The following is a 23,963-nucleotide window of genomic DNA, read 5'->3' as shown; positions in this document are numbered from 1 at the left end:
AAGAAACCAATAAGCAAGTGGCATCTTATTCATCACATAAGATTGCATAATGGTGGCCAGGACCAGGCAGTATTACCATACAGTAGAATTAAAATATCTTAAATTATGGAGAACGTACTCACTTCAAGATGTTCTCTTTCAGTTTGTTTCAATGAGTGTGAAAGATGGGAGCTCTACTCTAGAAATATAGACCAGTGATGGCGAATCATTTTTTCCTTTGGGTGCTGAAAACGCATGCATGCACGCTATCACGCATGCGTGAGTGCCCACACCCATAATTCAATGCCTGGGGAGGGCGAAAACAGCTTCCCCCACCCCCTGGAGGCCCTCTGGAGGCCAGAAACAGCCTGTTTCCCAACTTCTGGTGGGCCCAGTAGGCTCGTGTTTCGCCCTCCCCAGGCTCCAATGCCCTCCCCCATCCCCCCTCGGATCCTCTCTGGAAACCAAAAACATCCTCCCAGAGCCTCTGTGTGAGCCAAAAATCAGCTGGCCAGCACACACAGGCACGCTGGAGTTGAGCTAGGGCAATAGCATCTGTGCCAGCAGATATGGCTCTATGTGCCACTTGTGGCACCCGTGCCATAGGTTCACCATCACTGATAAAGGCAGTGAAGGGCTACCGAAATGTTTACTACCACACCGTGGGCATGGCTTATGCAGGACACCCTGCATTTTCTTTCAACATCTTTCTGTGCAAATTGGGTGCTATGGGGTGGAGCTCCATTTTCGCTACCCCACTATGTTCCCCCACATCCGGGCAGCAGCCCACCCCTGCATATAGGGAATCAAAACTGAAATCTTATGCTATAGAAATGAAACTGGTTTAAGATGCTTTCTGAAGAGAACAGATTCAGGTCTCATAGCATAGATCTGTTGTGTCTGTTGCTATGAGATTTAGCACATCATCTTGTATTTGCTACCACAGAGCATGTTACAGGGCATAAAATTTAAAGTTGTCAATGAGGTCAAATAACACAATATAATAGTAACTGTCAGTTCAGAAGATATGCTGAACAACCTATTCTCTTCCTTTCTGTTTTAGGTTTACAAGTAGTACTGAACTCCATTATCAAGGCCATGTTGCCACTATTCCATATTGCTGTACTTGTCGTCTTCATGCTTATTATCTATGCCATAGTGGGGCAGGAGCTCTTCAAGGGCAAAATGCACAAGACCTGCTATTACAATGGGACAGGTATGGAATGTGCTGCTTAATGTAATCATAATGAATTAAATATAGGAGATATTATTATTATTATTATTATTATTATTATTATTATTATTATTATTATTATTATTATTATTATGTCAGTACAACACAGCAAACAAGATCACTATGCTGGATTTCGTATTTCATCACCAGTCGGGCGCTTCCCAAGCACCTAGGACTGCGTGATGTAGCGGCGAATTATGTTTGCCGATCCCAGTAAAGCGGCATTTTGCAATTGTCAGATGGAGATTTTGTCAATTACGATGGTTTTCAAATGTCTGCTGAGATCCTTTGGCAATGCGCCCAGCGTGCCAAGTACCACTGGGACCACTTTCATGGGCTTATGCCAGAGTCGTTGCAGCTCGATTTTTAGATCTTCGTATTTCACTAATTTCTCTAGCTGCTTTTCCTCAATTCTGCTGTCTCCTGGGATTGCAATGTCGATGACCCATACTTTCTTTTTCTCCACGATCACAATGTTTCAGAATTCGGTCAGTCTGAAGTCGGAAGTCCCACAGTAGTTTTGCTTGCTCATTTTCGACCACTTTTTCGGGCTTATGATCCCACCAGTTCTTTGCCATTGGTAAATGGTAGTTCTGGCACAAGTTTCAGTGCCGGAACTACCGGCACAGCATCATGTCTATGCTTGTAGTCAGTCTGTGCGATCTTTTTGAAGCAGCTGAGTATGTGATTGATTGTTTCATCTGTTTCTTTACAGAGTCTGCACTTTGGATCGTCTGTTGAGTTTATTATTATTATTATTATTATTATTATTATTATTATTATTTATTAGATTTGTATGCCGCCCCTCTCCGAGGACTCAGAGCAGCTTGCAACAAACATGCAATGTACAAATCCAATGTTAAAATCAAGGACAATTTTAAAAACCCTTATTAAAAACAATCATACAACAAACCATACATAAAGCGGAACAGCCGGAGGAATCAATTTTCCCATGCCTGGCGACATAGATGGGCTTTTGGGATATGTGGATTGACCCCTCTGATTGTGGGGGTCACTTTATGAAGATTAGTGTGAAATCTCTACCTCTGAAACTCAGTTTCAGTTAAAACTAGAGACTAAACACATATTGAGATGTATGGATACAACGTGGTTTGAGCCATCCTCATATTTGCCTCTGTGCTTCCTTCCTCAGATATCTTGGCCACTGTGGAACATGAAAAGCCATCTCCATGTTCTACCTCAGGCCATGGACGCCCCTGCACTATTCCTGGCTCTGAGTGCAGGGGCCCATGGGCAGGGCCCAACCATGGCATCACTCACTTCGATAACTTTGGGTTTGCTATGCTGACTGTCTACCAGTGTATCTCCATGGAGGGGTGGACTGAAGTCCTCTATTGGGTAGGCTGAGCATGAATAATATTTGTCTAGGCCAGATCGATCATGTTGCAGATTGCCTTCAGAAGTTGTAAATGCTTCAACATCGGTTTTAAAGTTTTAAAGAAGAGATTGGATAACCATTTGTCTGAAGCAGTGTATAGTATCCTTCCTAAGCAGTGAGGTTGGACTAGAAGACCTCCAAGGTCCCTTCCAACTCTGTTATTCTCTGTTATTCTCTTCTCTTCTCTTCCACCCCACCCCACCCTACCCTACCCTACCCTATATATTCAAATAATATGAAGCTGTGGGACGAGGTTATTGGATAACCCTGTACCTTGCATCTTGAGTATGAGAAGCGAATGACCACCCCACCCCCCAACCAAAGTTGCATATGACTTGCGTTACTTTCATACACTAGGTACCGTAATTCCTGGCTGTAAAAAATTCAATAATTAAAAATGACGCCACCATTCAGTTTACCGAGGTTCTGCGGTTGCCTTCCTCTAACGCATGTCCGCTAATGTTATGATAAACATAGGAGGAAGACAAGAGTTATTTATAAGAAATAATAAAGGTGAGATTTTAAAGAAATCTCACTTTTCTTTGATTTGCCTCCCCATACTTTTCTTGGAAAGCTAGTGGAGATTTTTCAAAGGTGGAAATAATGATGATTTTAGTAAAACAGCATCTACTATTCTGTTTTGTTTTAGGTGAATGATGCCATTGGGAATGCGTGGCCTTGGATCTACTTTGTCAGCCTCATCTTACTTGGGTCCTTTTTCATACTTAACCTTATCCTGGGTGTGCTCAGTGGGTAAGCAATTTTCACAAACGAGAGCAATTTTCAGAAGCAATCTTTTCTGACACATTTCTCATAAGCTGCTTTTTTTTTCTTAATGGTTTTTGACCAGAAATAGATGGACACAGCTGTTTCTACACATCTCAGCAAATCCATTCTCAGAAAAAAAAAATCATTTAAATTCTACTTGTAAAATGGTGAAATTAGCCCAATGTTATTTCAATCTGAGTCAATAGATGGGGCAGGAGGTCTTGTGCTTAAATGAATGGCCCAAAAAGACACTCCTTACTTTTTTAATATTCAGAGTTGGCCTCATGACATGAAAGGATGCTTTATTAAGTTCTCTTTTTTTGTGATTTTTATTTTTATTGTCTCAAAGAATGTAAATGGTCAAGATCCCTCTAACTTTCTGAAGAGATTTGTCTCTATTGACTTATTTATTTGTAACTTACAACTACAGTGTTCTCTCGATTTTCGCAGGGGATGCGTTCCAAGACTGCCCGCGAAAGTCGAATTTCCGCAAAGTAGAGATGCGGAAGTAAATACACCATTTTTGGCTATGAATCCTCCTTGCCTTTTATAAGCTGCTTGAAACCCACCTCTGCCGCCAGGCATGGGGGAACTGAGATACACTTTCCCCCTAGGCCTTTAAAATTTTATGCATGGTATGTCTATATGTATGATTGGTTTTTATATAATGGGTTTTTAACTGTTTTTAGTATTGGATTATTGTTATATACTGTTTTATTACTGTTGTTAGCTGCCCCGAGTCTGAGAGGGGTGGTATACAAATCAAATCAAATCAAATCAAATCAAATCAAATCAATAAACAAACAAACAGTATCACAAGCCTTCCCTTAACACTTTAAACCCCTAAATTACCATTTCCCATTCCCTTAACAACCATTTACTCATCATTATTACTGGTACTCACCATTGAATAAGACACTTAGTGATCCTGATATTTATAAACATAATTATTTATTAACAATAATCGGGTTTTTTTGTTATTCATTTGCAAAAATTACTAGTTTGGCGATGACGCATGATGTCATCGGGCAGGAAAACCTGTTATAGAAAAACCCCCGCAAAGTATTTTTTAATTAATATTTTTTGAAAAACCGTGGTATAGGCTATTCGTGAAGTTCGAACCCGCAAAAATCGAGGGAACACTGTACTGACATGAAAATCAAATTGAATAGTTCAAATGAAGGGAAATCTCTTGAAATGAAATGTAGGCCCCCAAGGTTATCTGTCTTATTATTAGGATGGAAAAAGCAAAAGTTCTGATTTCATTGTGGGATATTTTCCACACAAATAAAAGTGGGGTATTTTCATTTTGCATTTTGAATGTAAAATGCAATGACTTGCCTAAGGATGCCCATTGCTCATGGGCTTAACTGCTATGCTATGCATTGCTAGTGCTCATCTGAGTTTATTCCAGGGAGTTCACCAAAGAGCGTGAGAAAGCTAAATCAAGAGGTACCTTCCAGAAACTGAGGGAGAAGCAACAATTGGAAGAGGATATGAAAGGCTACATGGACTGGATCGTTCATGCAGAAATCATAGACAGTGACCGAACACGTGGAGAAGGTATTGTCTTCTTTCAGTAGGATTGCTCAACTAGCTTTCTAGTATATATTTTATGGGCCATAGCATTCTGCAATGAAACTTCTAATTACAGTAGCTTCCAGAACAAGCTGCTTGGTCAAAGAGTCTAACTACCAAAGTGGTGATATTGAAAAAAAGATGTAAGAATGAATTACAAAATCACGGCTTAAATTAGGGTGTTTGCAAAAATCCATGCTTGTCTTTTAGGTGAACTATTGTTATCATCACGAGACTGATTATTTTTATGATTAATAGATGATAGATGGCTGGCTGGCTGGCTGGCTGGCTGGCTGGCTGGCTGGCTGGCTGGCTGGATGGATGGCTGGCTGGATGGCTGGATGGATGGCTGGATGGATGGCTGGATGGATAGATAGATAGATAGATAGATAGATAGATAGATAGATAGATAGATAGATAGATAGATAGATAGATAGATACAGGCAGGCAGGCAGATAGACAGACACAGACGATAGAGTAGTTAGATATAGACTATAAGATTCATCGGTATGTATATTTATATGTATATTGCCAAACTCTGCAATATTTCTTAACAAAAATTTCTACTTCTGCAAATAAACTTTCTTTAGCTCCATTAATTAATTTGCAAACATCTTACCTGTGTTTAAATTTTATAGGAATGAGGTCAGATGAAGGTGGATCAGAGACAGACAGCCTATATGAGATTGAAGGCATGAATAAATGGATTCTCTTCTTGTAAGTAGAGGCATTAAATTCATGTTCTGTAGTTCGGTGTTAAATAAATCATTTTGAAGGACTCTTTAACTTAATCTCTGGAAAGCCATCACCTGTGGAAAATTTGCATATTTTTGGCAAAGAAGTAAATGGTACAGTTTGCAATCCAACATACTTGGATAATAATGGGGGGCAAGCACCATAATACATATTTGAAACTTGGTGCCATAGCATACCTGCTAAAAAATGGATTCTCCTGACAATGTTTCTCAACTTTGGCAAGTTTAAGTTATGTGGACTTCAACTCCCAGAATTCTTTAGCCAGCATATGCCGACTCAGGAATTCTGGAAGTTGAAGTCCACACATTTTAAAGTTGCCAAGGTTGAGTAACGCTGCAAAGATCTGGGATTCAGACGTCTTTGCTTTACACGGCTCCATTGTAGAGGCTGATTTGGGGAAATAGATCTAACTGCCCTTATCCTCATTTTAAATCTCTTCTAGTCGGCACTGGCAACGATGGAACCGTCTTTTTCGCAGAAAATGCCGTGAAATTGTTAAGTCAAACTTTTTCTATTGGGCAGTGATCTTGATTGTTGGTTTGAATACTATCTCCATAGCTACCGAGCATCATGCTCAACCTAATTGGCTGACCCATGCCCAAGGTGAGTTGGACATTTAGTTTCTCAGTACTTTTCAGATTCTGATTAAAAAGGGGGAAGTGTGACATTGTCTGTTCTAATTTTAACTTCTTATTTAATTCTATTCCGCCCCCACCCCATTGAACTGGCCTCATATTTATTAGCAACCATATTCTCATAGCACTTTTGATTTATTTGCTGTTCCATCACCAGATGCAGTTTTATCTTAAAATAAATCTTCTCATCTCTACTTCTCCATCCTCTTGTGTTTTGGCCAAAAAATGATACATGAGGTTTCATGTGTGTTTTCCCATGATGAGAAACATAGGATTATTTATTTATTTATTTATTGGATTTGTATGCCGCCCCTCTCCGTAGACTCGGGGCAGCTAATAACAGTGGTAAAAACAACATGCGACAATCCAATACTAAAACAGCTAAAAACCCTTATTTTAAAACCAATCATACAAACAAACATACCATACATAAATTGTAGAAGCCTAGGGGGAAAGAATATCTCAGTTTCCCCATGCCTGACGACAGAGGTGGGTTTTAAGAAGCTTACGAAAGGCAAGAAGGGTGGGGGCTATTCTAATCTCTGGGGGGAGTTGGTTCCAGAGGGCCGGGGCCACCACAGAGAAGACTCTTCCCCTGGGTCCCGCCAAACGACATTGTTTAGTTGACGGGACACGGAGAAGGCCCACTCTGTGGGACCTAACTGGTCGCTGGGATTTGTGCGGCAGAATTACTCTTCAATGAACTCAAGCTCTTCTCTTCAATCCCCAAATAACTGATGGGAGGGGGGGGGTCTGCAGGGAACTGTCAAAATGACAACAAGAGAGCATCAATCACATCATCCTGAGTGCTATTGTGACTTTGTTTTGGATCTGTGGACTTTGAGCCTTTGAGGAACACCTAATGGCCAGAATATAACCTGTCCATTCATCACCAGTGAAACCTTTTTGCTTACAGATGTGGCTAACCGAGTACTTTTGGCCCTCTTTACGGTGGAGATGATTCTGAAGATGTATGCCCTGGGCCTCCATCAGTACTTCATGTCTATCTTCAACCGCTTCGATTGCCTTGTGGTGTGCACGGGGCTCTTGGAGCTCATCTTGGTAGAGATCACTTCCATGAGCCCTCTGGGCATCTCTGTCTTGCGATGCATTCGACTGCTGAGAATCTTGAAGATAACAAAGTGAGTTTCCTCTCTGGGAGAAACAGCACTGTTGAAAAACATCCCATTCATGTATCCTAGTTAATTCTAAAAGTATTTCCTTGGGCTATTCCCATTAGTCTTTTTTAAAAATATGAAGTCAGAATGCACAAGGACCAGGATTTTCCATTTAGAGGGTACTTTCAATGTGTGCATTATATTGTGATTCCTCAGTCAATGCTGAGAGTGACATTTCTGGAGTAAATAGATCAATATATTATAGCAAGGAAATTTAGATAGATAGATGGATGGATGGATGGACAGATAGATTTTTCCTTCTTATAATATATAGATTTATTTGCTCCAGAAATATGTTTATGTGTATGTATACATACATACATACATACATACATACATACATACATACATACATACATACTTGGACTTTTAATTAGGAACAACAGCATAAACCTTCTAAGAAATAATCTTAATATTTTTCTTAAATAGCCTTAACATAGAAACTTGTCCATGTTACTTCTCTCTTCTGATGTCACCTTAAATATACACTCCGATTTGTCTGGCCATATAAAAGTCAAAAGTATAGGGAGGGAGGGAGGGAGGGAGGGAGGGAGGGAGGGAGGGAGGGAGGGAGGGAGGGAGGATGGTAGGGGGAGAGAGGGGGGGAGAGAGAGAGAAAGAGAGAGAGAGAGAAAGAGAGAGAGAGAGAAAGAGAGAGAGAGAGAGAGAGAGATTGCCTTTGATACCTAAGTCCTTGCCCACGTATACCTATATTTTAACTTATGTATTTTCTCACACAATAAAAAATGATTTTGAAAAATTCATTGCCACAAGATGCAACTGTTGTGGTTGCTAAATTGGACTGTTTTGTTTTTTTTAAAGAAAGATAATATTACTTTTTTTAAAAGAACAAACAAAAGAACACAGCTAAAATTACTGAGAGTCAGCACGGCGATATCTCAGCTGCTGCATTTATTCTTCAGGGCATTCTGACCAGGGAAGATGACTACAGCATCTTCATACTGCATTTGAGATTAAATGAATAAAATAAATATGGAGAGAAGTGTCTGAATTTTGATTCACTTGCTGCTTTATTATTGCTGTTGTTATTGTTAGAATTTAATTTGTCATTAAGTTGTTTATTTTGCTTTTATGCTTGTTGTTTTATGATAAAGTATGTTTATTATCTGGGACAGACGCACTATCTCTATCTTACCAGCTTTCCGGAAGCCATTAAGATCTGGCTTTTCCAGCAGGTCTAGGACTTTGAATGACTGAGAGTATGGTGTGGTTTTTTAGAACTATTATTAGGTTTTTTATATTGCAGCAGACACAAGAGCTGGATTTAAAATGGGTCTTTTTTATTAATTAAATTTGCATAATTTATTTAAATAAATTTGCATACATTAACTATAACCCTAAACAAAGACCCGCAGGATCAAACAATTGCTTCCGGGGCGGAAAATGACGTCAGAAAAATTTCCGGGGCAACATATGGGCTGATCCAGGTGAGGGGCCATGCCCTCACCTGACTCACTGCCATGCACTTGCATGTGGGAGGTCCCGTCGTCTATCCCATACAAGGGGAAAGCAATGGGCGGGACCCAAAGACAGGTTCCCCCCAATTGCTCAGGTCGTTTCCACCACAAGCCTTTGGAGAGAACCTGTCAATCATCCCCAAAGATGCACAACGGAGAACACGCAGTTGCTAAACCACCACCCAGTTTTCCTCCCCTAACCTGCCTACCCAAATGACCAAAGCTATGCCAATTAACCTAAACAGGGGCGAAGCACCCCCTAACCGCTTAACTGTCACTGCAGTGTGGAATAGGTGAAAAAACGGTCGCAAAAAAATACCGCAACCGCTAAAAATTCCTATTCGGCCCCCAATAAGGGCGACCCTCACAGGCACACTGGAAGATAGGGAGGGCGGGTGAGTGTTCGCTGCTTGGCATCCAGGGCGAAAAGGAGACCCTGGAGCCTGCCGAGCCCTTTTATAGGGCTGCAGGCTCTGCCCTGGGTGACATCACTGGGAAGGCCCAAGCCTTCCCAGGAGGTGGCCGAGATCTCACGAAATCTCGCGAGATCTTGGCCGAAAAAACAAGATGGCGGCCACGCTGAAGGTCAGTGTCTCCCTGGCCCTGCAGCAAAACGGGCCAGGGATAAGTCACCAGCCGGGTATTTTATTGCTGGTATGGTAACTTTTTAATATTTGTTTTAATTCTTGTTATTATTGTGAGTCCACTGGAATTGGGCGGCATATAAACATACATACTGTACATACATACATACAGGGGTGGGCTGCTGCCCCCACAGGGGAAACACAGTGGGGTAGTGAAAATGGAGCTCCATCCCAGAGCACCCAATTTGCACTGGAAGATGTTGAAAGAAAATGCTGGGGATCCTGCATAAGCCACGTCCACAGTGTGGTAGTAAAAATTTTGGTAACCCTTCACTGCATGCATGCATGCATACATACATACATACATACATACATACATACATACATACATACATACATCTCCCCTTGCCCATGTAGTTTCTGTGTATGATTTGACTGTGTGCTTGTTTTTTATATATTGGGGTTTCTTTTGGATTTTTTAACCTAAAACTGTAATTTAGATTGCTAAATATTAGATTTGTTACTATATATTGTTTACCATTGTTGTGAGCCGCCCCGAGTCTACGGAGAGGGGCAGCATATAAATCCAATAAATCTAATCTAAATCTATACAGTGAAGGGCTACCAAAATTTTTACTACCACACTGTGGACGTGGCTTATGCAGGATTCCTAGCATTTTTATTCAACATCTTTCAGTACAAATTGGGTGCTCTGGGGTGGAGTTCCATTTTCGCTACCCCACTGCATCCCATTCTCCCCCCCCCCCCCGGTCTGGGCAGTAGCCCACCCCTGCATACATACATACATATTTTATTTATTTATTTATTTATTTTGTCCAATACACAATGAGGGTTTTAGTGGGTATATATCTATATACACATGGTAAAATACATGATGAAGGTTATAGAGGAGATACTCATAGTAAAATATATCTAAGAAATAATAGAAAAGAAGATATAGTAATAGAACATATCAATGAAAGAATAGAAGAAGAGATATAGGAATAGAAGAAAGGTATAGGAGATATAGGAGAGCAATAGGACAGGGGACGGAAGGCACTCTAGTGCACTTGTACATCTTCATAAATGATCCCTAGTGTGAAAACAGTGATTCATTCTTCCATCCGGTCCACTCCAACTTATCAAAGCGTGGGCCCTTTTGTTATAGCTGAACTGATATTGGATGATGGTATTTGCTTTTCCCCCTCATGGCAGATAGTATCAGATACCCATCCATCTCTATTAGGTTCCAAGGAAGGGAGGTGATAGGAGGACTCCGACAGAAATAGTCTGTACATGCTGTGCTAAGGCGCTGCATCAAATATATTCCATTCTCTCTGTTAAAATAGCTAGAATCTTGGATGGCCACCCGCAACTGTGAAGGCACCAATTGAGAGAACTTATGATTCTTTTTTCTATGAACAAATAAGCCGTTAGTGGCACTCAAGTAGTCCTTGACTTATAACTATTCATTTAGTGACTGTTCAAAGTTATGACAGATCGTGCAGAATGCAGCTGCGAGAGCAATCATGGGCTTCTCTAAATATGCCCATGTCACACCAACACTCCGCAGTCTGCATTGGTTGCCGATCAGTTTCCGGTCACAATTCAAAGTGTTGGTTATGACCTATAAAGCCCTCCATGGCACCGGGCCAGATTATCTCAGGGACCGCCTTCTACCGCACGAATCCCAGCGACCAGTTAGGTCCCACAGAGTGGGTCTTCTCCGGGTCCCGTCAACTAAACAATGTCAGTTGGCGGGGCCCAGGGGAAGAGCCTTCTCTGTGGCGGCCCCGGCCCTCTGGAACCAACTCCCCCCAGAGATTAGAATAGCCCCCTTGCCTTTCGTAAGCTCCTCAAAACCCACCTCTGCCGTCAGGCATGGGGGAACCCAGATAATCTTTCCCCCTAGGCTTCTACAATTTATGCATGGTATGTTTGTATGTATGATTGGTTTTATAACAGGGGTTTTTAGCTGTTTTAGTATTGGATTTCTACATTCTGTTTTTGTCACTGTTGTTAGCCGCTCCGAGTCTACGGAGAGGGGTGGCATAGAAATCCAATAAAGAAATGAATGAATGAATGAATGGATGGATGGATGGATGGATGGATGGATGATTGAATGAATGAATGAATGAATGAATGAATGAATGAATGAATGAAAAAGTGAATCTTGTCTGGTTTTCACCCTTACTACTGGTCACAGGCTCAAAATTCAGGTGCTTGGCAGCCATCAGGATTTGTGATGGTTGCAATGTCCTGTGGTCATGTGATCACCTTTTGTGATCTTTTGACAAGAAAAGTCAAAGGGGAAAGCCTTTGATTCCTCTAACAACTGTGCTACCAATTTAATGACTGCAATGATTCACTTAACAGCTGTGGCAGGAAAATTTGTAAAATGGGGCAAAACTCACTTGTCTTTCTTAGTAATAGAAATGTGGGGCTCAGTTGTGGTCGTAAGTTGAGGACTACCTGTAGTTGATCAGAACAGTAATTTACCGTATTTTTTCAGAATATAAATTGCACTCCCCCCCCCTTAGAGGGTGAAAATCTGGGTGTGTCATATATACCGAATGTAGCTTGGCCCAGCCTCTCAAATGGAACTTTCATAGGCTAAAACAAACTCTCAAAATGGAGCTTTAAAAGGCTGAAAACAGCCTCTGAAATGGAGCTTTGCAAGGCTGAAAAAACAACTTCTCAAATGAGCTTTGCAAGACAGAATAAACAACCTTTGGAACGGAACTTTGTAAGGCTAATGTTTGTTTGTCTGTCTGTCTGTTTGTTTGTTTGTTTGTTTGTTTATTTATTGGACATTTATTCTGCCCCTCTTGGAGGACTCGGGGCCGCTTACAACATATAATAAACAATATACAATATTTTAGCTCCAATTAATTAAATTTAAATCTAAAACCCCCAAAATCATAAAAAACAATCATTCCATTCACTCAATATTCTCTCAACACGTTCATTGGCCAAGGGGCAAGAATCTAGTAGTCCCAAGCCCGGCAGCATAAATGAGTCTTAAGACTCTTACGGAAGGCGAGGAGGATGGGGGCAGTACAAATCTCTGGGCGGAGCTGATTCCAGAGGGCCGAGGCCCCCACAGAGAAAGCTCTCCCCCTAGGTCCCACCAAACGACATTGTCTAGTTGATGGAACCTGGAGAAGGCCGACTCTGTGGGACCTGACCAGTCACTGGGATTCATACGGCAAAAGGTCCCACAGAGTAAGGTCCCACAGAGTTGGCCTTCTCCGGGTCCCGTCAACTAAACAATGTCGTTTGGCAGGCCCCAGGGGAAGAGCCTTCTCTGTGGTGGCCCCAGCCCTCTGGAACCAACTCCCCCCGGAGATTAGAACTGCCCCCACCCTCCCTGTCTTTCGTAAACTACTCAAGACTCACTTATACTGCCAGGCATGGGGGAGTTGAGATATTCCTTCCCCCTAGGCCATTACAAGTTATGCATGGTATGTTTGTGTGTATGTTTGATTTTATAATAAGGGTTTTTAGTTGTTTTATTATTGGATTGTTACATGTTGTTTTTATCATTGTTGTTAGCCGCCCCGAGTCTACGGAGAGGGGCGGCATACAAATCCAATAACTCATTATTATTATTAAAAGGCAGTCCTGCAGGTATTCTGGCCCAATGCCATGTAGATCTTTATAGGTCATAACCAACACTTTGAATTGTGTCCAGAAACCAATTTGCAGCCAGTGCGGAGTGCGGAGTGTTGGAGAGATAAATGCGTGTCTGGGCAAGTCCATGACTGCTCGCGCGGCTGCATTTTGCACAATTTGTAGTTTCCGAACGCTCTTCTAAGGTAGCCCCATGTAGAGAGCATTGCAGTAGTCGCACCTCGAGGTGATAAGGGCATGAGTGACCGTAAGTAGAGACTCCCTGTCCAGATAGGGCCACAACTGGTGCACCAGGCGAACCTGGGCGAATGCCCCCCTTGTCACAGCTGAAAGATGGTGTTCTAAAGTCAGCTGTGGATCCAAGAGGACGCCCAAGTTGCGGACTCTCTCTGTTCCAAGCTGTTTGCTAAGGACGCTAGACGGATGAATGCTGGTAGGCAGAATTTTTGTTTTATTTTTTCTCTTATTTTCCTTCCCAAAAAACTAAGGCGCATCTTATACTCTGGTGCATCTTATAGTCCGAAAAATACAACAGTGCTTACTCATCTAGATTCCTATCTTACTGTGCTAGATAACTTGGCTGATCCGCATACACCCCACACTTTCTCTGATATGATAACAACTCTCATAATCTTTCTCTTTTTCTCTAGGTATTGGACCTCGCTGAACAACCTGGTGGCTTCCCTGTTGAACTCTGTGCGATCCATTGCCTCTCTCCTCACCCTCCTCTTCCTCTTCATGGTCATTTTTGCCCTCTTAGGGATGCAGCTCTTTGGAGGGCGGTTTGATTTTGATGATACGGAAATACGACGCAGCACCTTTGACAACTTCCCTCAGGCTCTCATCAGTGTCTTCCAGGTACAGCTAACGTCAAGGCTGTTTAGACAAAGGTTCAATTCCTGAAATAAATGTGATGTCTAAGTGGGTAAATCATCAGGAAAGTAGGTTGTGGGATAATTTCTGGAATGAGTAGGACATTTGACAATGTGTCTGTGTGTGTGTGTGTGAGAGAGAGAGATTTTATTTATTTATTTATTTATTAGATTTGTATACCGCCCTTCTCCGCAGACTCGAGGCGGCTAACAACAACAATAAGACAATATAAACAAATCTAATATTTAAGTTAATTTAAAAACCCTAATTTAATAAACCAATCATACATACAGACATACCATGCATAATTTTTTTGTAAGCCTAGGGGGAGGAGAATATCTCAGTTCCCCCATGCCTGATGACAGAGGTGGGTTTTAAGGAGCTTACGGAAGGCAAGGAGGGTGGGGGCAAGTCTGATCTCTGGGGGGAGTTGGTTCCAGAGGGTCGGGGCCGCCACAGAGAAGGCTCTTCCCCTGGGTCCCGCCAAACAGCATTGTTTAGTCGATGGAACCCGGAGAAGGCCAACTCTGTGGGACCTAACTGGTCGCTGGGATTCATGCGGCAGAAGGCGGTCCCTGAGAGATAAAGTGGGAGGGAGGGAGAGAGAGAGAAAGAAAGAAAGAAAGAAAGAGAAGGCGAGAGAGAAGGAGTGAAAGAGTGAAGAAATTCAGCAGCTGGGAGGTAGGACATGGTGGGAATTCCCAAGAATGAGAAATTATCTCTCCTAAATCCCAGAGGAAATGTGATTGAACTCATAATTAATCAGATCAATTACCCAGGGCCAACACACTGAAGGAGATTTAGACATTCAGTCTTGTTTGAAAGCCAAATATTACTAGATGATTTCTGGTGCTTTCAAAATATTTTGTCTCTTCCTAGGTCTTGACTGGGGAAGACTGGACCTCTATCATGTACAATGGGATTATGGCTTACGGGGGACCTGTCTATCCCGGTGTGCTGGTCTGCATTTATTTTATTGTTCTGTTCGTAAGTGGGAATTGTATCCTTTCATTAAACAGTGTTCGCATATTTTAATATTTGATTACTGATGGACTGTAAGGTATTCTTACAGTTATTATTATTATTATGTCAGTACAACACAGCAAACGAGATCACTATGCTGGATTTCGGATTTCATCACCAGTTGGGCGCTTCCCAAGCACCTAGGACTGCGTGATGTGGCGGCGAATTATGTTTGCCGATCCCAGTAAAGTGCCTTTTTGCAATTGACAGATGGAGATTTTGTCAATTCCAATGGTTTTCAAATGTCTGCTGAGATCGTTTGGCACTGCGCCCAGCGTGCCAAGTACCATGGGACCACTTTCACTGGCTTATGCTAGAGTCGTTGCAGCTCAATTTTTAGATCTTCGTATTTCACTAATTTCTCTAGCTGCTTCTCCTCAATTCTGCTGTCTCCTGGGATTGCGATGTTGATGATCCATACTTTCTTTTTCTCCATGATCACAATGTCTGGTGTGTTATTGTTGTGATTCAGTCTGAGGCTCCTCAGGGAATGGCTGGAACTCTGCCGGCTCCATGCTCAGAGGGGGAGGACGAGGAACAGGAGGAGGAGGAGGACCAGGCAGATGGGGAAGAGGAATGTCAGGACAAGGAGGAGGGAGAACAGCCTGAGACCCCCGGGGGGGAGCTCTCCCCAGCGAGTAGCCTGGAGTCATTAGATGAGAACGCACAAGCCATCATAGATATGAGGCAGAGAAGGGCAGCACAACGAAGGGGACAATTAGCCAGGTATTTCCATCCCTAATAGGCAACAGCTGGGTTTGGGTGTGGTTCTCCTCAGAAAGGTTGAAAAGGCAGGCCCGCCCTTCCTGTATTGTGGAGAGTTATCTTTTGGGAGTCCTGTGACCTTGCTTCGATCCTTGGCGTCTCTGATTCTGGCTTGTGGCCTCAAAGGCTGAAAACTTGGGGGAGGCGTGGGTTTTATTATCTACAGTGGTGTGTGTGCCAGCAAAAAGCCTGTTGTATTGTCTGGCCGTCGTGACTCTTCTGTGAAGCTTCATGGCATTCCAGTTTGTAAGAACAGTTTTTGTTATCTGTGTTTGTTTTCAAAGATATAAAATGACTTTGCTTTTTACCAGCGTGTCTGGCTACTCTTTTTAGTTGGTGTTGACGTCTGGGGGAACCCAGACAGAACAGTTATGCTTCAGAATTTGGTCAGTCTGAAGTCTGAAGTCCCACAGTAGTTTTGCTTGCTCATTTTCGACCACTTTTTCGGGCTTATGATCCCACCAGTTCTTTGCCACTGGTAAATGGTAGTTCCGGCACAAGTTCCAGTGGATCTTTAATAATAATAATATAATTTATTATTATCATTATCATTATCATTATTTATTAGATTTGTATGCCGCCCCCCTCCGTAAGTTATCCTTATTACAACAGCCCTGTGAAGCATGTTGGACTGGGATAGTGTAATTGTCCCAAGGTCATCTAGAAAACTTCGTGGTCAGATTGTATACTTGAAGTCTGGTCTCTCTGGCCCCAGTGCAGTACCTTAAACACTATATTATGAAGACCCTGCTATTCATCTACATCAGTGGTTCTCAGCCTTTCTAATGCCACAACCCCTTAATACAGTTCCTTATGTTGTGGTGACCTCCAACCAGACGCCTAGTGCCAATTCTCCCAACAAGCTTTAAGCTGATTGGCAGGAAGGCCAGAGGGAGACCCTCACTGTAAATGCCTGATTGGTCGGATTGTAAAAACATGTTCCAAGGCGCCAGAATAGAAGCTTATAGTTCCTAACACCATGGGAAATTTGTCTTTTTCCATGGCTTTAGGCGACCCCTGTGAAACAGCCATTCGACCCTCAAAGGGGTCCCGACCCCCAGGTTGAGAATCTTTAAATGTTGCTAAATACCCTGTAGCTTGTTTTGCTTTTTGCTTTGTGGTTTTATTATTTTTTTAAAATTGACCATATCCCACCTTTTCTTTCTACGGATATAGGAGAAATGTAAAATGTTTAAAATCAATAAATAGGGAAGAATTTATTTGGCCATTAATGAACTCTTAGTGTTTCTTTCTGCTCAGTAAGTCTGAGTTGAACTCAGATGAGCAGCCAATGCCTTTTCTCACCTAAGAAGGCCTCACCCAAGGGATGGCTTTGTCTATCCACAGTTTTGACAAAAGGGGAATCCCACATTTTGGAGCCATGGCAAAATGTCCATTTCCTAAACCCTGATTTTCTTCCAATCCTTCACATTCGATGATATCAGAAAACTGGGTAGGTATAACCTGTTATCAAGTGAAACTTTCATAGGATGATAGAAGTCTTGAGCCGTCATGTCCGTGTGATGTAAATCGACACTGTAAAATTCCTTAGCTTTTCTCCTCTCCCTATGTTAGATATCTTGCTCAATGTCTTTTTGGCTATTGCTGTGGACAACCTGGCTGAGGCAGAAACATTAACATCTGCTCAGAAAGCCAAAGCTGAAGAGAAGATGTGGAAGAAAATGACCAGGTCAGTTCTTCCTTCTGCTGCTATTCCTGACAATCATACCGTTGGGCAGTGGTGGATTCTAAAACCCTTTACTAATGGCTTGTGCTCACGCACGCATGCAATGCTTCTGCATATGTGCAGAAGTGTCCTGGGCTGGTGGGTGGAGCCTCCCGCCACCAGTGTTTCTGGTTCTTAGAACCGGTCTGAACTGAGAGTAACCTTTAGGGTTCTAGACCAGAGCATACAAAACATTCGTCAGACCTATTCTAGAATACAGCTCACTTGTATGGAATCCACACTGCATAACAGATATTAATACAATCGAAGGAGTCCAGAAATACTTCACAAGAAGAGTCCTCCACTCCTCCTCACGTAACAAATTACCCTACTCCTCCAGACTTCAAATACTAAATCTAGAAAATTTACAACGATGTCGTCTCCGAACTGATTTAACTGTTGTTCATAAAATCATACATCATAATGCACTCCCTGTCAGTGACTACTTCACCTTTAACAACAACAACAACACAAGATCACGTAATAGATACAAACTGAATGTAAATCGCTCCAAACTTGACTGCAGAAAATACAATTTCAGCAATAGAGTGGTCACCGCCTGGAACTCATTACCTGACTCTGTTGTTGCTTCCCCCAATCCCAAAATCTTCAACCTTACATTATCTACAATTGACCTCTCCCCTTTTCTAAGAGGTCTGTAAGGGGCGTGTATAAGTGCACTTTTCTGCCTAATGTCCCTGTCCTACTGTCTTATCCTTTCTATTACTATGTTCTACTTATGTTATGTTATGTTAATATGTACTATAATACTATACTTGTTTGACAAATAAATAAATAAAAATAGACTGCTCTATGTCAACTGTTGTAACTCTAAACTTCTTTAATATGCCTCCCCTACTTCAATCTACCCGGTTTCTCTTCCCTTTGCCTCGGCTGTTTTGGCTCTTTTCTGTAGAGGTTATCCTGAGAAATCTGAAGAAGAAAAGCTATTGTTGGCCAAGAAGCTGGAACAGAAAGCAAGGGGAGAAGGAATTCCCACCACAGCTAAGGTCAGACAAGGATGGCAGCTAGCAATGCTGCACTTCATCTCTTTAGCCATTTCTTTGTTTAGGTATTTGCACCCAGCTTTTGAAGACAAATGTTCTTTTAAAAATGACATGATTTTTTTTTTATAAAGACAGACAATATTGTTATATGCAACTTACTTCTAATGGTGAAAGTTTATAAGATTACAAACATTTACCATATTTTTGGGAGTATAAGATGCACCTTAGTTTGGGGGGGGGGAGAGAAAATAGAGGGGGGGGAATCTACCTAGCAGGTATTAATCTACCCAGCATCTTTAGTCTGGTCAGTTTCAGCACATTATTTTATCCCCTGGTTATGGCTGAAAAAATTCTTCTTTGGAAGGAGTAGGAATGAAAGCAAGCCTGCAAAGACTTAGGACTAGAAAAAAAACTCTTTCCAAAGGAGAATGAAAAAATCCTGCAAGCCAGGAAGATCATTAGCACCTCGTTAGGACTGAAAAACCTTTTTCAGAGGGAGTAGCAATGAAAACAGGCCTGCAAGCTGGGAAGAGCCAAGTATATTGTTAGCACCTTGTGAGGGCTGGGGAAAAAAGCTTTAAAAAACCCCTATATTTGGAGTATAAGACACACCCAAAATTTCCGCCTCTTTTAAGGGGGGAAAAGTGCATCTTATACTCTGAAAAATACAATAACTATTTTTCATTTCAGTTAACTCCATTGTCATTTGATTATAGTTTATTTAATAATATTGAGGCTGCACAAAAATAAGTAGGTAGGTAGGTAGGTAGGTAGGTAGATAGATAGATAGATAGATAGATAGATAGATAGATAGATAGATAGATAGATAGATAGATAGATAGATAGATAGAGTAGCATTAAACAGTCTCACACAACAGTTTATTTCATCCTGTATCAGGTTCCTACATAAATAGCCAGCACTACCCTGGAAATTTTTTTTTCAGAGTTTACTCAGCTATACATTTTTTTCCCCAGTCTGTCCCAGACATTTTCCCAGTAGGAGTCATTATTCCCAGTGCAAGGAAGAAAAGCAAGGCTCATTTGATGTTGGGACTGTTAAAGGCAGCTTGTGAAAGCCATGGCTGTAGTTACTCTTCTTAGCAAAGTATAATACTGAGAAAGCTTGCAAGACTTATTTACAAGTTACCACTCCCATCAGATGAATTTTCCTGGGAAATAAATTCCTCAGGGATTGAATTACCCTCTTGTTTTTGATACTAATGATTTGAATCAGGCTATGACTGAGAACAATAAATGAGAGTATACTGGTCTTAAGGACAAAAGGAGGTTGTCATTCAAGGTCCTATGGGGGTCGGTCACCAGGATCATTTTGCCTTCTGAGCTTTCAGAACTTGTACCGGAGCCAATCTTCAGGGAACTTCTCTCTACCACAGAGGCCTTCAAGCTTGGCAACTTTACGACTTGTATACTTCAACTCCCAGAATTCGTAGCTGTCACGTTTGAAGACCTCTGCTCTAGCAGTGTGTGTTTGGGCTGTTCTGTGTATGATATTTAGTTATTTGTGTGTAATTTAAATTTAAGTTTAAATTATTTGTGTGTTATTTAAATTTAATTATTTGTGCATTATTTAAATTTATTCAAATAAAGTTATTTGTGTGTGGTATTTAGGTATTTGGCTATGTTCTGTATGTGGTGTTCTGTGTGTGGTATTTAGGCCTGAGGTCCTTGTTCACTGTTTCCCCAAAGAAGGCGATCATTTTACGTCGAGGGTGACAAAATATAATTAATAAAAAATACATTGGTTCCAAAATAGGTGTGATGTGTAATTTCTATTCCATTCCAGTGTCAATATTCTGGAAGGCACATTCAAAGTCCTTTTACTTTTTATTTAAAAGCATGCAGATTTTATTGCAGGATCTCCCAAAATTTGAGGTTTACCTCCCTCCCATTGTTACCATAAATCCACCTTTCTCAACCTTTCCTTGTATTGTTTTCATTGTTCATTTTGTTTATTTTAGTGTTTGGATTTTTAAGAGAGGTGTATCATTAAGATTTCAGCAAAGGGTGGGGAAAAAAAGAATTCTTGCTTTATGTAATAGAATGTTATTCAATAAAACAACCATCCAATGATATATTAGGAAGACATATATAAACCAAACCATATGGTGATTTCACAAATAAGTCCATATGTGTATAAAGTAGTCCCGGATGGCATTTCAATATTGTGCACTTAAATATACAGTCATCTGTCAATCCTCTTTTTTTGCTCTCCTTTTAGTCTCAAGTAGCACCATTCAGAAATATTGTAACAGAATTGTAGAACTTAATTTCCTTTTTTTCTTTTTCATTTTTAAAGTTAAAAGTGGATGAGTTTGAATCAAATGTTAATGAAATCAAAGACCCATACCCTTCTGCAGACTTCCCAGGTAAGAAGATTTCAGTGCCACTTATTTTTGCCAATTCCGTCACATGTTGAATAAAAGAGAAGGAAAGTATTTGTGTTAAGTATATTACCTAACATGGCAATTAGTGTTCTTGAGTCTTAGTAGGACCTAAGACTAGAAAGTACATAGTACAAAAATAACGTTGAAAACGTTCAGGAGGTTTTTAAAAACCTATAATGTATTACTAGTGGAAAATAGATGAGAATTAAGTTTTTCTGTAACTATTTTCCTACAGGTGATGACGAGGAAGATGAACCTGAAATCCCTCTCAGCCCTAGGCCACGTCCCCTAGCTGAGCTGCAATTAAAGGAAAAAGCGGTGCCCATGCCTGAAGCAAGTTCATTCTTCATCTTTAGCCCAACCAACAAGTATGCATCCTTCCTTCCTTCCTCCCTCCCTCCCTCCCTCCCTTCCCAACAAGCATATTGGTCTTCCAACTCTCTAGTGATAATAATCAAAGGTATTACTGCAATCATTAACAGTACTGAAGTGGAAGAACTGAATGTCTTCTAAGATGTTTACTTCTCAAATGATATTTTGATTTTCACATTTTTTTTTCCTGTCAAAAAATGTCATGTTTTTCTGTCAAAAATGGGTAGAGTGTAAGTTTTGGAGACAGAAATAACAATGGTGCAATATCTCTCATCTCAGTGTTACACAAATGGGAAGAATTATGTTAAAAATATGCTATATATTACTGAACAGCTTGGACCTCTTAGCATGACAGTTTCTCTGCCTCTTATACAACATTTAACATCTGAAACAACTCAGGAGTTTATGGGTGATCACCTGATTAATGTTGGCCTATTTGTATGAAAGTGCTTCTTTGCTAGTATGACCAATCTCCTTTCAGCCTTCCCAATCTCTAGCATCTAAGGTTGACTACTGAGTGAATAACTGTCTAACATCCATCATATCATTGGCTCAGAACAGAAGAATACAATTATATTTAACAGTGAACCCTGAACTTTTAGTGAATCGGGATAATAAATTCTCAGTCATAACAATGTAAAATGGATTGAAGAGTGTTATGCTTTTTTATTTATTTATTTATTTATTTATTGATTGATTGATTGATTGATTGATTGGATTTGTATGCTGCCCCTCTTCGAAGACTCGGGGCGGCTAACAGCAATAACAAGACAGCATACAATAATAATCCGATACTAAGAACAATTAAAAATCCATTATTATAAAAACCAAATACACATACAGACATACAATGCATAAAATTGTAAGGGCCTAGGGGGAAAGAGTATCTCAATTCCCCCATGCCTGGCGGCAGAGGTGGGTTTTAAGTAGCTTACGAAAGGCAAGGAGGGTGGGGGCAATTCTAATCTCTGGGGGGAGTTGGTTCCAGAGGGCCCGGGCCGCCACAGAGAAGGCTCTTCCCCTGGGTCCCGCCAAGTGGCATTGTTTGGTTGACGGGACCCGGAGAAAACCCACTCTGTGGGACCTAACTGGTCGCTGGGATTCGTGCAGCAGAAGGCGGTCCCTGAGATAATACACAATCAAAGCATGGATTCTGCTTTATATTTATCACTTTATATTTATTTATTTAATTTTTTACACGCCTAAAAATCCTGAGCACTTCACAGAAAAAAAATCCTCACGCAGAATAATAAAACAATATAAGTAATAAAAGACAATAAAAGATGGCACAAATCAGGCAACAAAACAAGCAAATCCATATTATCTGAAGGAGGCTTCAGTCATCCTCCCCAAAGGCCTGAGTGAACAGCCTGTACTTCAGGGGTCTCTGAAATACCAGCAGGGTAGGGGACAACTGGATTTCAGGGAGAACCTTAGTCACTCCTACAAGGGACATGATCTTATGGTAGTCATAGGAAGAGGAGCAGCCACTTCTTGATGGTGTTCCTGTTTAAGAAAATTGTAAATCAGAACAGTTCTCATCGTCATTCCATTTCTGAACTGGGTTAAAAGGCAAGTAAAATATCAGGTGGCTGCCCCAAGGCCATCATTTAATTTTTGGGCAAATAACAAATACAAATGAAATAAATTGCAATCTGGTAAACTTTCCTCCCTGTTTAATACTCAGAAATTAGATCTTATCTAGTAATATAAGGAAGGCAACTTCAAGCCTCTCAGATCCTCTTTTGAAAGCTCCAGAGTTGCCTCTGAGTGAACTCCCAGGAAACACCAAAATGATAGTGCAAACTTTAAGGAAATTCAAAGACTGGTAAGCCAGAAAGAAGAATAAAATCCACTATAGGAGCATCCTCTTGGCACCTCAGTGGGCGATAGGCGGTAACGTGGACTGCAGCCCCGAACCCATGAGCTCAAGCCTTGGCAAGATGACAAGATTAGATTAAGAAACTGCCAGTCTGTTACAATAAAGGAATTTCAGAATTATATTCAGTTCACCCAGGGAAAGGTTAAGAAAGAAGGCGAGGAAGTAGAATGGTAGGAGGAGAAAGAGGTGTCAGGAATTAAAAATCCCTGGGTAATATCTTAATGCAAAAAGTAGGCCTGAGTTAAGAATGCTGAGTCATTCAGAGGCAGTTGAGCATGCAGCAACTGAGCAATTATATGAAAAGTATTTAACTAGACAAGAGCTCCCTGCTCTTTTTCTCTGTCTGTTCGCTGTTAGCTGTGTGCTGTTGCTGTTCGTGGAAGTATGCTTTGAAGAAGCTGTAACACTGTAAAAGTTGGTTCCTGTGAGTTATTGAACGAAGATAGTTGTAGTAAGGTACTAGTAAGATACTAATTTATTGTATGTATAGTATAGACAGTAGTAGTAGTAATAGTAATAGTAGAATAAAGAAGTAAATATATTTTTCCACAACTTCCTACTGCTGCTGTATTTCATTGAAGACCTCAACTCCATTTCTAATGGTCTGTGGCTGGCTGGCTGGTTGGGTTGGTGAGCTGGCTGGACTGGTTTGCTGCTTGGACAGAAACAGGCTAGCTCCGCAAGAGAG

At 41.1% G+C, this 23,963-nt stretch overlaps 1 protein-coding gene across 1 annotated transcript in view; it reads left to right on the top strand.

Moving 5' to 3' along the window:
• The window catches only part of CACNA1S (calcium voltage-gated channel subunit alpha1 S), a 107,314-nt gene that overhangs the window by 23,119 nt on the left and 60,232 nt on the right, over positions 1-23,963 (top strand). Inside the window, exons 5-17 of the mRNA XM_070748865.1 lie at positions 1,043-1,195; positions 2,367-2,572; positions 3,262-3,365; positions 4,795-4,943; positions 5,597-5,675; positions 6,157-6,317; positions 7,266-7,491; positions 13,873-14,080; positions 14,975-15,095; positions 17,459-17,573; positions 18,526-18,619; positions 20,934-21,003; positions 21,257-21,389. Coding sequence (XP_070604966.1) covers positions 1,043-1,195; positions 2,367-2,572; positions 3,262-3,365; positions 4,795-4,943; positions 5,597-5,675; positions 6,157-6,317; positions 7,266-7,491; positions 13,873-14,080; positions 14,975-15,095; positions 17,459-17,573; positions 18,526-18,619; positions 20,934-21,003; positions 21,257-21,389 — 1,819 coding nt within the window. The remainder of the gene's footprint in view (positions 1-1,042; positions 1,196-2,366; positions 2,573-3,261; positions 3,366-4,794; positions 4,944-5,596; positions 5,676-6,156; positions 6,318-7,265; positions 7,492-13,872; positions 14,081-14,974; positions 15,096-17,458; positions 17,574-18,525; positions 18,620-20,933; positions 21,004-21,256; positions 21,390-23,963) is intronic.

Source organism: Erythrolamprus reginae, chromosome 3, assembly GCF_031021105.1.
Source record: "Erythrolamprus reginae isolate rEryReg1 chromosome 3, rEryReg1.hap1, whole genome shotgun sequence".
Classification (NCBI taxonomy): Eukaryota; Metazoa; Chordata; class Lepidosauria; order Squamata; family Dipsadidae; genus Erythrolamprus; species Erythrolamprus reginae.
This window is presented reverse-complemented; position numbering and strand designations above follow the sequence as displayed.